Source organism: Rhipicephalus sanguineus, chromosome 1 (assembly GCF_013339695.2).
Source record: "Rhipicephalus sanguineus isolate Rsan-2018 chromosome 1, BIME_Rsan_1.4, whole genome shotgun sequence".
Lineage (NCBI taxonomy): Eukaryota > Metazoa > Arthropoda > Arachnida > Ixodida > Ixodidae > Rhipicephalus > Rhipicephalus sanguineus.
In genome coordinates, this window is record NC_051176.1 from 90,631,312 (window position 1) to 90,647,193 (window position 15,882).

General features: G+C 46.4%; 2 protein-coding genes across 2 annotated transcripts in view; one reads left to right on the forward strand and one right to left on the reverse strand.

The window, feature by feature from the left end:
- Positions 1-1,188: 1,188 nt before the first annotated feature.
- Positions 1,189-3,186, reverse strand: LOC119393828 (mitochondrial import receptor subunit TOM40 homolog 1). Its single transcript, XM_037661012.2, has one exon. The coding sequence runs from the start codon at positions 3,021-3,023 to the stop codon at positions 2,037-2,039; it is 987 nt and encodes a 328-aa protein (XP_037516940.1). The 5' UTR covers positions 3,024-3,186; the 3' UTR covers positions 1,189-2,036.
- Positions 3,187-3,422: 236 nt separating this feature from the next.
- Positions 3,423-15,882, forward strand: part of LOC119393819 (coiled-coil domain-containing protein 6) — a 45,082-nt gene continuing 32,622 nt past the window's right edge. Inside the window, exons 1-2 of the mRNA XM_037661001.2 lie at positions 3,423-3,713; positions 4,023-4,172. Coding sequence (XP_037516929.1) covers positions 3,480-3,713; positions 4,023-4,172 — 384 coding nt within the window. The 5' untranslated portion in view covers positions 3,423-3,479. The remainder of the gene's footprint in view (positions 3,714-4,022; positions 4,173-15,882) is intronic.

Sequence of the window (15,882 nt, forward strand, 5' to 3'; positions counted from 1 at the left end):
CACATTCTCAATGTCCTGTTGCTGATGTAACATGACGATATAACTAGCGCGAGTAGCTCAGCTTAAAATAACAAAACCTAGTCAGCTTTAGGCAAATTTCAAACGTAGAGTGCGAGGCTACTTTTTTTTTTTTCACTACAGGACCACACGAGTCTCGACAGGCCTATCTCCTGTAAGAATACTTCCAAGCCGGTTGTTGCCTCAAAGCCTTAATCCTAGGAAAAATGACATTGCACAGAAAGCTGAACAGTAAATGTAACGAGACAAAGGAGCATCCACCGATAATACACCAAAACCCAGTTCTCGCATCTTCATGAAAATAATCTTGGGCCCAGACCTTTGTTGCCAGCTATGGTTAGCAAGCCAGAAAGTGCAACTAGACCATGCAGACAAGTCTCATTTTACATGAACATGATCAGAGGTAAGAGGTGTTAGAATATACAGCTCCCTGAAAATTGGTACAATTATAAGTGTTCATGCTTTGAATAAAATAAGTGCACAAGTCAGGTCACCGCATGCATTTTTTTCCCCAGGACAATCTTAACATAGTACTTCAAATTATTAGTAGCATTCACACGGGGTAGTAGCAATCCACTTCAGTGTTCAAGCGGAGTGTGTCATGTGGCATTGAGTCAAACGTTGATTGCAGCAAATGGTTGTGCAAGCTTCCCACTGGAAAGGCGAGCGTGCCATTTAGTGAGGCTATTACTATCTCGCACAGTGAGTGTTAACTGACCTGAGGTGCTTAGGATTGTGGTGGTATGTCTTTGCATTTGTGGCATGGTGCTATTCACAAGGGGTGGGTATTGAATTCATTGAATGATGCATCACAACAATACCTTCCAAGATGCCATGTATAGTGTCTGTCGGTGTGCTGATGGTAACCTGATCACTAGTTGCTGTAAGCACACACATGAAATAACAGCTAATTAGAGCACATTATAACTTGTGGCCATTGTGCAAACTAATGCTGGCTTTGTTTTAATACAGAGAAATAATTGGTCAATGAGACAATGAGGATTTCACTTATTTTGCATCATTGGTCACTTTGTTCAGTACAACAGAACTGTGCACAAAAGGATATGACTTCACAGTATCATTACATTATTGCAAAAATTGTAGACAGTGACAGTCCGTACATGGAATGCACATACAGCATCAAGCTTGAGCAATTTTTCTTCCTTTGGATTCCTCAAGCTTTTAGCTGAAAATATGCATGCACTAACTCAATTAGATGCTACATGTATGCACTATACACCAAGGCAGCTTACAGCAGATGTAACAGCAAAATGCATGTGAATTGCAGCAGCCATATTACATGAGTGGCACACACCATTGTGAATGTAACAGAGTAAGCATCATTTTATGCATGATGTGGTGTAAAGCACCAATTAATTGCATTCAATTAAACAAGGTTTTTCCAGCAAGTCCTAGTATTACATGTAGGAAATAACCTGAATGCAGTTAATTATTCATTCAGATTGTAGTTAACATTCTTGAAAGTGTATTTATTCAACTGCATTTTTCATTTTCAGATGGAATCTACGCCAAGAGCAGACACTTGGCAAATTCTGCACTACAAATAAACGCTGATAAAAAAAGGCTTTCATTTTGAATATTAGCGTTTATTATATTTTCAGCTGTGCCACAGTTGAACCGGAACAGCCACTGTCTGCAGGATTCAAGAAAACGAAATATAGCACCTAGATGAAATTACTTAAATGACCTACAGCTACACAGCTATGGACCACTAGTGAAAAAAAATAACACATTTAGACATACATTTGTCCAAATGAAAGATGCTTAAAGCCTATTTATACACCTCCACAGGTAGGCAAAAAATGGGCTGGTACAGATGGAACAATGGATATGAATGTAACTACCCTAGTAAGAACAACCAGCATACCCTTGGGGGCAGCTCTGCTAGGACCACTGTGAAATTGCATCCAAGGCATTTCCTTCACAGGTCGGCCATGCTAAAGCCTCCGCTCAAAAAAACATGCCCTTTCTCTGCCGCTAAATGCACTAAAAACGCGCTAGCCGATGATAAGTGCGCAACCAAATCTGCTCTGGTTTTTCGCATGGTTAAGCATGCCACTTAGGGCGAAGGTGAACGGTAGTGGCTGCAGCTTCTTCTCGAGGACAGCACCCACGGTCCAGTTGCTGTCGACCATACCGCGAAAAACTAGGTTCGCCTTGGGCAAGTCCACTTGGTAGCCAATGGAGGCAACGCTTTCGCCCACCCTGAAGTTCGTCTCGACTTCGACGCCCACTTGCGTCGTTTCACTGCCGCGATGGTAGTAACAGCAGTGTGCCCCCGCCATGCCCAAGGTGCCACTGACTATGTAGTTGGGGCCAGTGTAACGTCCCGCCATCGAGAGGACGGCAATTTCGCCACCCGGAACTTGAGGTCCATACTGGTATGCCAACTCGGCGCCGAGGGCCACGTTCGGAAGCACATTCTGAAGGTAGTGCGTCACAATGACTCCAGAGTTGTTCAGGATGTCAATATTGCCTAGCGTGGCCGATGCGGTGTACGATGGACCTCGGTAGTCAGCGGTCAGTTGCGTTGCAACGTACCGGTTGTCCTGGACTTGCGCCGCTATTTTGGTGCGAATGCGAGGAGTAAACTGATGAATAATGTTCGCATTTAGGTTACCGCTAGGATCGATGTCGCCTAGCAGAACCGGGTACGACTCGGCCGGACCAAACTGCTGCGTGCCCACATACGTGGCTCCAAATCTGTACCCGGAGGGCGTTATAGAGCTCATGTTGAGGGTATGACTGATCTGGAAATGGTTGCTGAGACCCTTGTTCACCATCAGGCGACCTCCCTCGAAGTTTGCAGGAAATATGTCTTTACACTTCTTATGAAGGTCTTCTAGCGTACCGGGGTTCTGCACTTCACCGTCGTCTTGAAGTGACAACTCACGCTGGTCCGGTGGCTCTGGTACCGACGGTGGAGGGGCCGGGGCCATGGCCGTCGGTGGAGATAAAGGACTCGAAGCGAACACGTTGCCCATCGTTCTTGCTCTTTACAATCAATACTCGCCCGGTAGCGTTGGTCGCCGTGACCTTTTAGTCGCGAACGAGCACGGATATACGTCGTGAATGGCAATCTATGGGAGCACGTGTTCCTGCTGCAGCGGCGACCACCCGATCACCATGGACAGAGGCAGCATCGGCTTCGGCCGCGACCTAATCAGTGGATTGAGTCAGTCACGTGATGGTTGCGGCAGTCTCTTGAGGACAGCAGACGCGTGACTAAAATGCTGACGAAATAAATGCAAGCGTCGTAATGCGGCTTTAAAAACGCTGTGCATTACTTTTCCGTAAACTAAATACATTTACGCTTAGGTCTGCCTACGCCGCTGGCGCGGCAGACGATTTTATTTGAGGGGCGTCGCCATTTTAATCCAGCGTCTCCTCTCCACCATCGCACTTGCCGCTCGCTGTGGCCGCTCGCCAACGGCGCTCACATGTTTCTTGGCGGCGCCAGAAATATGGCGGATAGTGCTAGTGAAAGTGATAGCAGCTCAGTTGACGGGGCAATGATTGCCCCGTCTCCTCTGTCGCGAGAGCAGATTCAAAAACGCGTTGAATCTCTCCAGCAGGAGAACCGGGTGCTCAAAATGGAGCTAGAAACGTACAGGCTTCGAGTGAAGACGTTGCAGGAGGAGAACCGTGCGTTGCGGCAAGTCAGCGTCAACATAGTGAGGCCTAACCTTATGACATATTACGAATGTGGTGCCTTGCTCATTCAAAAGCTATTGCGGTTGTGTTGCCACATCGTTTAATTTAGAGTGCGATGCATCGAGTTAACAGCTACATTCAGCAGTGCTCTCAAAACTGAATGTCCTTAACGCATTCGTTTGAGTGCTCGTTCATCGTGAAAATGAAAGTACCGGCATGTTGCATAGTGTATGAAACGAAAAACAGTACATATATAACATATATATGTCATTCTTTCTGTGTACATAAGTATGAGAGCAGTTAACACTCATTGAGTAACGCCTTTGCAGCAAGCCAAAGCCGAACAGGAGGAGGAATTCATCAGCAACACACTGCTGAAGAAGATTCAAGCGCTCAAGAAAGAAAAGGAGACGCTCGCCCTTAACTACGAACAAGAGGAGGAGTGCCTTACTAATGATCTTTCCCGAAAGCTCAACCAGGTTTGCATTCTCGGCACATTTCTCGTGGCTTGAGTGTATTCAGCCTGAGGGTACAGGTTGTCAGAATATTTGATGTCGCATGATGCCCAGTCTCGCAGTGGCACAGTACATTGGCCGCGTAAGATTGCTTAGCGATTCTATTGCACTGTAAGGATGCTTTATTTATACGTGCTTTCTACATGCATGCACACATCCCTTGACATTAATAGTTTCGCACTTGCTGCAGGTCACACATTAGGTTGGCCTCACAGTGTGTGACATGCAGTTTGGGAAAAGGGGATTTGCTGCACCCGGGCCACTTGCAATAAACCACAATTACATTACCATTGTGGGGCTGTGCTAGGTGCCGACGTCTGTCAGAGATACGAAGATAATGCTGATTCTAATGTGTTGAGATGTGCTGAAATAACTGCTGTAGCGGTGCAGTTTGCTTACGTGCGGGTGTAAATGTACTTGCAGGAACACAGTTGTCATGAGCATATTTATCTTTCTCCTTTTTTTTTTTCTTTTTCAGTAGAAGAGTAATGCAGGACAGTGGGTCGTCTAATGTGTGATTGATCGGTCTTGTCAGCAGTCCAGCACCACTTTTGGTCTGAGGCATGTTGCATGGTAATCCTGTTTGTGTATACATAACTTGCAAGTACATCACACCGCGGAACTCTGGGATACGATTTCGTGGCATACGCCGCCATTACCGAGCACATGGCTGCAGACGACACAGACTCAAGCTGTGCGGCTCTCGCAATTCCCGTCAACGCTGCACATCGCAACGGCGATTTGTGCAATATTTGGCTGCTGTACGAGAAGTGTAAATCAATAATAATTAAAAAAAACAGACGCGGGGACGTACTGTTTGCCAAATGTGATCACAAACCCGTGTGACCGCATGAAAGAGCTGTCTGAGAAGCGGAGCACATGGCTAATGCGCGCAGCGCGCGTGAACAGGAAGGACCTCAGACATTGTGCAACGTTTGTATGTGCAGGTGTCACTTCATAAGAGGCAAGTTATGCTTCGGAATCTCCTCACCTTTTCGCCGAGTGTATCACCACGGAGTTATGCGCGAGGTCATTTTTGTCGAAACGTGAAGCACCAAATTGAACACAGCGATCGCGCCTTGGTTTTCGGGAGGCCCTCTTAGCTCTTCAGTGAAACGAACCCCGACTGGGCGGCAAACATGTTATTGGGCCATGGCTTTATGCAGCAATCGGCGACGAAATCTGTGCAGTTTGAGCGCCGCAAAATGCAGGCGGCGAGGAACGCCGCTGTAGGCGATTTGTGCGACACCATTGACGACGCTGCAGGCTGCATAATGTGCTGAACGATTCTCGTTCGTCATAACCGCAAGGCAAACGATCCGCGCACGAACTTAAACACAGTGTGGCCACTGAGATGTATGTGCTCGGTGATTGCGGACGGAAGACAGCAACTGACGTCACTTGCAAGTTATGTATAGGCCAGTGTATGTTTGCAGCGTGGTGAAATTCTGCCAAATGGATGCTGGCAACAAGGCACACATTGAATTGCTCAACCTTCTTGTGATCAGTAATTTGTAATCAGCTTATTCATTTTTACTTAATCAAATTCAAAGGTTTGTTAGTATCTTAACAATAATTATCAAAGATGCCGAATAGAATGGTCTGGAAAGTTAAGACGAAAGATACCACAATACACAGTCTGCACCTCTGTGGTGCATTTATTGGTACACTCAATTTTTATGAAAGGGAACGCGCGAGCTCGTGACCTGCACGCTCCGGCGGCTGCTTGCAGCGCCTTCAAGCGGGAACGAGAGCAACCACAACCTCTTTTAGCGTCATCTAGTGGCGAGCAAAACAACCAGTCATGTTTGATGTGCACCCAGCTGCAAGATTGCAACTACCACCCCCTTCAAGGCGGGCCAGCAGTGTGTCTGCAGCTTGTGAATTGTGCTTGGCACGCGAGCGTGCTCGAAACGGGGAAGCTCTGCTGCTTGGCTTTGACGCGTTGCCACTTCGGTTGATTTAAAGCGCTTCAAGCGACAGCGGCGCAGTGAGGTGAACTTTTATAGGTTGTTTGCCGTTTTGTTGGTGGTTTCCCGGGGACCTTTGAAAAGCGCGCTGGCAGGCCGTTCTTTACACACTCTCTCGGCGGGCGACCTTTGGACTGTCGTCAAGGGGGAGTGGGAGGAGCTAAGAAGGGAAACGTCCCTAACGGTTGCTCCGTATGAATCCCTACCAATTAGAGTGGCTGTTGTCATGGTCGAAAATGGTGAAGCCACTAAGTATTGAGAAGTGTCGCAATGTGGTACTTTTTTTGTTGTTGAATCAAAACCAAAACGACAATTGTCCTATTTTTTCAGTTTCAATAAAGGCTTTTAAAATATTTCTTTCACGTTTCATACTCATGTCATTGATGTTACTAATAAATATCCATGAAAATCCTCACAACCACCAGGACACTTTCCCCTTCTGTTTGCTACGCAGCAAGATCTCACGCTATCATCACGGCCCCAACGGCAGTCGCTGTGCATGACTTTAAAGCATCCAGCATGGACATACAAGTGCTTTTTGTATTGGCAGGCAATACGTTCTCGGCTAAGTGGGATTCCACCGAGAAGAATATTTTCCACAGCATTCGATGAGAGATTTCAAAATGGGAAACCACCAACAAAAGTTCACCTGACTGCACCGCTGTCGCTTAAAGCGCTTTAAATCAGACGAAGTGGTGACGCGTGAAAGCTAAGCAGCAGAGCTTCCCCGTTTTGAGTGCGCTCGTGTGCCAAGCACAATTTGTAAGCAGCAGACGACACGCCGCTGGCCCGGTCTCTTGCTTAATCGCCTTGAAGGGGGAGGTGGTTGCAATCTTGCAGCTGGTTGCATATCACACCACTTGTTTTGCTCGCCACTAAATGACGCGAAAAGAGGCCGTGGTTGCTCTCGCTTGAAGGCGCTGCAAGCAGCCGCCGGATCGTGCAGGCCACGAGCTCGCGTATTCCCTTTCATAAAAATTGACAGTGTACAAACCAAGTGTCACTAAAAAGACAAAACCGCGACTGCTAGGATTGTTTGGGAGGCCTGTGAGTGGTGCCCAAGACAAGCACTTCGATGCTCTCTCCTCATGAACCAGTCCTGAAGTGGCTCTGAAATGGTTTCATGTGGTTGCATTTCTCTGTATTGTGAGATAGCTGTAGGATGCAGTCTTTGCACAGTCTCTGTGCATTGGCAGTAAAGGTGATGGTTCATGCCACAAACGAGACTGTTGAGGGTCGTGAGCTGTAGGATGCAGTCTTTGCACAGTCTCTGTGCATTGGCAGTAAAGGTGATGGTTCATGCCACAAATAAGACTGTTGAGGGCTATTGCTGCATTCTCATTCGTCATACAGAGTACAGGGATGTGCACATCTTGGTTTAAATCTTTAGAAAGAAAAAAAATGATATAATGCTTACCACTACTCTGTTCTTGCTGAAATTTCGTAGAAAGCTCACATTTGATTGTCGATATTTTTTCAATTTAACACTTGGCACGGTTGCTTTTCTGGGTAAAAAAAAAGTTTCGTTCATCTATAAAACACCATCTGCTGTAAAGACCGTCTGCTGCATGGCTAAAGCAATTGACATAAAAATGCCATTGTGTCTCTTCTTCCTATGGTGGAAGTGAGACATTTGAAATGAGAATGTAGCATTTGGTATTTTTGTTGTTGTTTGTAGCATCTGTGTTCAATTATATATTGTTACATGGAACCCAGCACCTCCGCCAAAGTGCTACGTGGAAATAAGGAACGGAACTATTTACAGTATGTATATATATGTAGCACTGACACAGCAAAAAACCACCACACCACAGCCTAACAAGTATGTTGCCTTCCGCTTGTTCCCAGAAGCCCTTGAAGGGGTCTTGTAGCATTTATGCAAGTAATCTTCGAATGACATCATTATCAGAATTTATTGCTTCAAAAAATCGACTGCCACAACATTTTTAGAATTCGTCAAGTATTAGCGGAGTTACAGGGATTTGTCACACGCTCGAAGTGCTTCTTCTATCCTTCCGTCCAAGTGAATGTGCTGAAAGCTACACAAGGGGGCAAAAAGGTACGTCTGTACGTCAGCGTGCACCATTACCTTGAGCACTTCCTTCTTTTCTTTGAGCACGTGGCTCACTTTCAGTGTGATCGCGAGCGCGCGATTGTAATTCTATACTGTGGGTGCAGGCACGTGGTGGCTGTGGTAATTATGCTGCTCATGATGATGCTCAAGTCAGCCAGTGGCTGTGGCCGTGTGCTTATGACACAGTAAAAAATTTGCTTACAGCATCATTTGTCAAGAGAAAGCGAGAGATGTCTGGCTGCAGGGTGTCTACCGACCGGGAAAACCGGGAATTCTCAGGGATTTTGGGTAGTCTGGAAATTCTCAGGGAAAACTCAGGGAAATTGTGCTCCCATCAGGGAAAATCCACAGTATCTTTATTGAAGGCGACGAAAGTCGCGGTAGCGCTTGCTCGGTATTTTGTGAACGCATTTTTCAAATCAAACGGCCGCTGCGGGGAAGTGGCGCACCTTGATGCTGTCATCGCCTTCGGAGCGGTGAAGTGGGAGAGAATCCGGCTAATGCGTGGCATGCGGGAACAGCAAACCACGACACATCGTATCGCGCAATGTTGTCAGGATGTTCTGGGAGTACGCGGTGTAGTTCTGTAATCTTTCTCGCGCGTGCTGTGCGTTAGCGCCCGATATGGTGTTTTTGTTATCGCCGCGTGTCAAGTAACAAGCATGATTAGTTGTAGAAGCGGTAGCAGTAGATGTAACGAGCTTGAGTTATCTTGCAAGCGATCGCGATCGCGCAGGAAGCGGATGTCTTCGACAAGGCTCGTATCTGGCAAGCCATCCCTATCGGCGAGAAAAAAGACGCTTGTTGGCTGTTATCGGAGAGCTCAGTCGCTCTGATCCCGAGCTTCAAAGATGCTATTTAGAACTCCGTGAAGAATATAATAAATTTCCAGGCGAGAGCTAGCGTAACTAAGGGGCCCATTCACAGCAAGTGAAAGCTTTTTTATTTCTTTTTTTCCCGATGAGGGCACTGCTGAAACAAGTTTTAGGCAGTCGACTGAAATTTTTTGGGGCTGCAGCTGGCAATTACCAGCCACACCACGCGGGTGTTTGCTACAAAGCCGAATTACAAAACTTTTCAGAGCCATGGCATAGCGGCGACCGAAATTCGCGACACCGGCACGGGTCCCACATGCTCGATTCGGCGCGCGATGTCGGAAAGCAGTAACGTTTCCACCATAATCGGATGTGCCGTAATTCAGGCTGTTGCCGTGCTTTCATGCGATCTTAGCCCGCAGCTATATTGCTTTTTTTTGCGATAGCAATTATATAGACACTCCGACGCGAATTTTGTGCCTTCGCCATGATCTTCCCTATCAAGGCCAAATCGCGAGTACATCACCCCGCGCGTCGCATGCTCCATGTACGAGTTAAAATGCGCGAGTGCTGCCGACGAACGGGGCTTAAGCAGAGATGAAACGAGCCCACAGTCTCATTCGCGCGATGGGCACATGGATAGGAGCCGGCGCGTTGGGAAGGGGGGGGGGGTGCTGGCTGCGTGAGTCCGACAGGAAGTGCGTACTTTGTACCAGCGGGCGTGGTCGCGTGCGCCGCGGTATCTTTAGTGGGGATCAGCAGACGGCTCATACCTTTGTAGGTGTTGTGCTCTAATTGCATAACTTTCGTTGAAGCCATAGCAGTGGCAGATCCCGGGGGGGGGGGGGGTAGCGGCGATCCCCCCCCCCCCCCCCCCCAAGCCAGCCCCCGCCCCCTCCCTTCAGTGCCTGTCGTCCACCTCCTTTGTCAGGCTTGCTTGTCAAGTTTGCCCCCTTTGTAAGGTTGCATTGCCCGCCACTGTCCAAAAGGGGTAAAGAGAATCTTGTCCCTGCTCTCTACCTCTCATTGCTCTACCCTTTCCTGCTTCCCTATGCACATTTGCAACGAAGGCTTCTTAGGCACCGCCACAATCCCCTCTGGGCTGTTGTAAATATGCGTGACCCACCAAAATGCACTGCTGAGCGTTGGCTTCAGCCTTTGTACCCCCCCCCCCCCCAATTATGTACCTGAATCCGTCCCTGAGCCATAGATCATAGATAGGGTACTTCTCTTAATGCAGCGGCTGCGTTTCCTGAAGGAGCGAGCTGCTAGCCTATGTTCATATAAAATTCCTCTTTGTTGCTATCGGATTTACTATTTTGCTCTCGCGGTGAAACTGACTCTTTTTTTCTAACGTGGGATGGTTTTCAGTGTTGTGCGTTCGTGGAGAGCAAATAGTTCGGTTGGGCAACATGATAGCAAAGGCGTTGCATTGCTCTGGGCAACGCGCGAGGATTTGACAACAACCCGCAGCAGCAGAACAAGCGCAATTCCACAGTGCATTAAAGCCGCATTTGTTTCGTCTTTACATGTGACACTCTGGCAAGGCATCTAACTGTGATTGCTGCATCTCAGGCTCAACAAAATTGATTTTTTTCACGCAAAAAATTAAAAAAAAAGATTTTTCATGTTGCCATATTAGTCGAGCATTCTTGTGGCCTTTTCAGTTTAAGATTAATCCTTCAGTAACTATGCCTTGCATGAAAGGTCGAATTTCAGTTTAACGAAGTTTCGATATAACGAAGTGAGTTGCTGCTTTTACCAACTTCGCTATATTGAGGTTTGTCTGTTCTATGTACTATTCAAATGGGATTAAGTCGTTTTCATTTTCTAAAATGCATATTAGAAAGTGACATCACCGAGCGATATGGTCTCTACCCATCTTGACATGAAACAAACTTCTGTTTCACTCAGGAAATTTCAGCAAACACTCTCAGGGAAAACCTGGAAAACTCAGGGAATTTAGAAATGTCAACTCGGTAGACACCCTGGGCTGACTTAAAATTTAATCTGCTGCGCTATAATGTTTGTCTTGAATGTTCACAGGAGCCTTGACTGCTGATCGACAGCATTTTAACACAGTATCGTTGAGCCCATTTCGCAGAAATTCCCTTATCGCCGTTGTTGGTTGTGAATGAAAAATCAAGATAGATGCAAATAAATAAAAAAAAAAAAACAAGAATCTTTGGCTCAAGTAGGGTTTGAACCCAGGCCCTGTGCCTGGTCGCACCACTGAGCAAAATTGTTTTGGAAAGAAACCCTTAATGGGCATCATGTAGTGCGAGTAGGCCTGTTAACACATGTAATAATGTGTGGCAGAAGCGTAGAATTGTGCTAGGTGTCACACCATGTGAATTTCGCAATGAGTGGGTGGTTTAAGGGCCACCCATTACAAAGTGCTGCGGCATAATTAATCATCAGCAACAGCATCAACAAGGTGTGAAGCTGTGCGTATTGCTTTATGGATATGTAGTGAGTACTTCACCGATTCTCAGTATTATGAAATATGGTATATTGGGCACTCTGCAGCAACACTTGCAGTAGGCATGCATTCTGGGAGAGTTAGACAGCCAATGTTATGAGCACAGAAGTTCCTTTCCTCACGGCACAGTTGAGGTTAGTGACCTCTGAGGAGCAAACCTAGGCAAGCGAATGAGAAGACCATGCGAACTGGGCCCGATTACGTCATCACGTTTCGTGAAAGCGAAGCTCAAGTGGTCTCAAGTTTTTTTAACCATAATCAAAAAGTGTTGCAGGGCCCTTTAAGAATATATCCCATTACATCTTTATACACTGTCATTGTAATTGAAAGCCAAGCAGCAATATGTTTCTATGAAATTTAATTGTCCCACAACAAGGTTATTGTGATACACGTGAGGCTTTAGTTAGAGCAATTCATTTTTTTTTTAATGAGGAATTACAAGTTTGGTCATGGTAACCACAGCTCACTCCAAGCATCATGTTGTTATTCCTGAAAAGGGCCATTCAAGTTGATCCATAGTGACAACAATGGAAATTTGGTAGCATATCAAAGGGTAGTGGCCCTACTCAATGTGTCCTCCATTCTCGTCAGTGCACATATGTAGCTGTTCCTTGTTGCTTTTGAGCACTGATACATCTGTGCTGCCTCTAAGTGAAATGCTTATTCACTGTGCTGTGTAAAGTTCTTCAGTGCTTCCAATTACTGTTATAATATATGTTAGGCCTTCTATGAAGCCCCACACAAAGTCGGACACAGTGAGGTCAGGTGAATGTGAAGGCCATGGTAAGTTTGGCAAACCTTACCCTCTTGGTGTAAGAAGCTGGCCTGCTCTTGTGCTAGATTATGCACAATTTTTCATGTAGTTCAATTAAAGCTCAGAAAGGAATTCCTTATGCAGCATATCCTTGAGTGATGTAGCTGTGACAAAAAATGGTGACAGCTCCTTTTTGTGAGATGCCACACTAAACTGCAATCCTTTTGATCTTGCCAAGCAAGTTGCAAAGCGCCCCAGGTCAGTCTTTGAGCCCTATATCTTTTGTTCTGGCTCTTGACATTTCCAGCTAAGTGGAGGAGCAAGAAATATTTATTTGCAGGAATGAAGGAGTTCGTGGTATAGGGCCCGCTCGGTCTGCGGGTCCCATCCTAGCTGTGGCAGCTGCCCTCACTCCGAGGGGCCACAGGTTGTTGCCGCTCTGTGTGCCCTGTCAGTCAAGCTGAGTTGACTGCCAAGGCTGTTGCTAGCCATCAGCTTGTCCCACTGCTTCGCACTCGCTTGGTTTTAGGGGCAGGCAGGGAATGACCTTCCTCTGCACTCGCTTGTTCTAAGGGGGGCAGGCCGAGGATGGCTCAGCTCCTCCAAACACTCCATACTCGCTGGTCTATCGGGGACTGGTCGGGGATGGCCCAGCGTGTCCAGTTGGTGTGTAGTAGCGTTGGTTTCCCAGAGAACTGTGGGCAGTGTGCAGGGTATGCTCTGGTGCATCTTATCAAGAAATTGTAAGTTTGGTTTGGTGCCTGTCTGGATTAAGTGCCAGCTGGCAGCCTCTTTCTTTGTTAGTTTTTCGCGGTAGAGGGAGCAGATCTGCGAGAGTTCCTTGCAATTTTGAATGGCCACACAGTCACACGGGACCATGGAAGATGGCCTCATTGCCGAAAGGTATGAGGACGAGGTGGCCTGGGTCCTGTCCTTGTGACAACACTAGTAGATAGTAGGCCTTATCATCTTTGAATAGCTCATAAAGCATCATTAGCCTGTATGGGCAATACCACTTCTTTATCACCACTTTGTCCTTCCTCAGCATAGTCTTTACAGGGTGTCTACCAACCTGGAAAACCTAGAAAAGTCAGGGAATTTGGACATGTCTGGAAAAGTCGGGGAATAATCATGGATTTTCTTAAAAACCTGGCCAGGTCATGGAAACTGATAGCAGTCTGTGCGACCGTCGCGAAAATAATCATTACCATTGATCAAAGCTTAAGGAGCAGTGCCTTCAGCTGCAACCGTAGTGAACATCTAAGCAGAAGCGTAAAAAAAAGTAGGCAGTGCATAACTGTTGCTTCTGCAGACCACACAGCATATCTCACTTTCCAAGCACAGCATTATGCTGATAAATATGTGCATGTTTGTCTTGGCCACGATCTTGGCTCGGCTTGAAGGCCTTCTGGTTAGGCTAGAAGCGCCATCAGCAGAGGCTTGCTGGGCCATGTCAAGCTTATTCATTGGCGATGCAACAGCGGACGTCCTCAGCCATGCACCTATTGCTGATAGCACAGGGTAACTACAGCGAAAAGTCCCATTTCAGTTTCTTGAGATCATGTTATTAAATGTGTGATTATTCTTTAGCATCGCGTCCATAGAAGAGCACGTAAACGAAGAGAACACGCCGGCATCCGTGATTCATCTACGGAATTGAGGTACGGCCATGGTACTGCTCCGCCGATGGCTGCAGCCTGACAGATTCCTCCCTGCTGCCGCATATTCGTCGCCGCTTTAAACGCAACCCCCAGCTTTCATTACAGGCGTCGGAAGGCTTGTGTTGCGCTCCAAGCGTTAGAGCCCAGATAATTCAAATGAAAACATGCGTGTGCCCATTGTATAAAAAAAAAAAAGGAAATCCCGCAGTACAACTCCATTTTTGTGACATTGTTGCTGGTCGTTGTCTCGGCAAGGTCCACAGAATACGCTACTAGTAGTTATTCTTTTTTTACTGAAAAGTATATTTTAGGGGTGTGCAAATTAGGCGGAGACACAAATCAATAGTAAAGTAAATACGATAATCCAGGTCGGATCAGATCGAATCCACATGCCAAGCTGCCTGGGTTGCAGCCATATTGCTATTCTTGCGATGCAGTGAGTCGGCATGCTTCCCATGAAGAAGTGTTCATTTAACTCTGACTGGGTGAATGCGGAAATATTCGAATACTCGTCACGGATTAGGGCAGTGCCGAAAGGCTCAGTGCGCAGCATGCCAGAAGACTTTCTCACTCAGTAATATGGGCATCGCTGCTGTTTCCCAGTCACGCTGTGAGCAAGAAACACCTAGCCACTGTGAGCTTGTCACAAAGTGCTTCCCAGACAAACATCCACACATTTTTTTAGTGCTGAACCCAACTTACCGTATTCTGAGACTGCAACGAGTGAATGTATACCGGCTGTGCCAAGCACGAGTGCCGAAAGTGTGCCTGCTAAGCCAGTGACTGTCCCGCCCGACGGGAAGGCATCTTGTCAAGAAATGTGGCACAAAAGCAGAAATTGTGTCTGAACACTATAGTGACCTATGGATCTTTTTTTTTTTCCACCACTCGAAGGTTTGTTTCCAGTGCGCAGAGTTTTCCAAGCGGACGTACTGGTCATGGAATTTGCTTTAACTAATCATGAAAAACCTGGAAAAGTCAGGGAATTTGGAAAAATTATATAGGCAGACACCTTGCTTTAGGGCGCCACTTTTCTCTAATCTCATTTTCCACAGCAAAAAGCTCACGTTTGAGGGAGGGCATTGCTGGAACGTCTTGAACTTTGTTTTAGACGATGCCAACAGAACTCACCTTGACCAAGTACATGACAATTGCTGCTGTCTCATTAGCTGGAAATAATTGCATTGTGACAGCCTCAGAAGAATCCCATTAAAACAAAAGAACACAACTGTTGCTTTGAGAAATCTTCGCTGAACCACGTTGCTGTTTGCTGCAGGGGACGAAAGCAGACACCACAGAATCCATTGCAGCAGATATTGGCAGAATGAAGAAGTTTGTTGTAAATGTAGTATTGTTTGTCCATTTCACAGAAAAATAGTTGACATGTTGAGATTATGAGAGAAACTCACAGGGTCCCTTATGCATAGGTCTAAGACGACTTGAAGGCGAAAGCCATCTGGTGTGGCTATTTTATCATGCACTTTATATGGCGCGAATGCCACTTTTTTATACTTTTTAGTCATGCAAAGGCAAAGTGAACGTGCAGCTCGTGCGAGTCCCTCTAGCTACGCTTGAGAGGAACTCTTCACTCCCTCAATGTGGGGGAATGCCACAGTGACGAAGTGAAGGAGCAACTCGCGTGGTCACTTCTTGTATTTCTTTTCACATGGATGCTGCAAAGATGAAATGAGCATGCAGCTTGCAATCGCTTTTTTTTTTTTTGCCTCATTTCACTGACACTGGTTTTTTGTTCAAAAGTCATGTTCGCGTGAGACATTAAAGCTTTCACCTTAACCCTTTGACACGCTATGTACACAATTGTGTACACCACTTGTTTTTGCTATTTCTATCAACTAGGGGCTAAGAAAGAGCGAGATATATCGAGCTTTGGATGAATTGAACCTCCTGCATAATAAGT

Coding starts and splice junctions, on each gene's coding strand:
- LOC119393828 (XM_037661012.2), bottom strand. CDS start 3,023: ATGGGCAACGTGTTCGCTTCGAGTCCTTTATCTCCACCGACGGCCATG.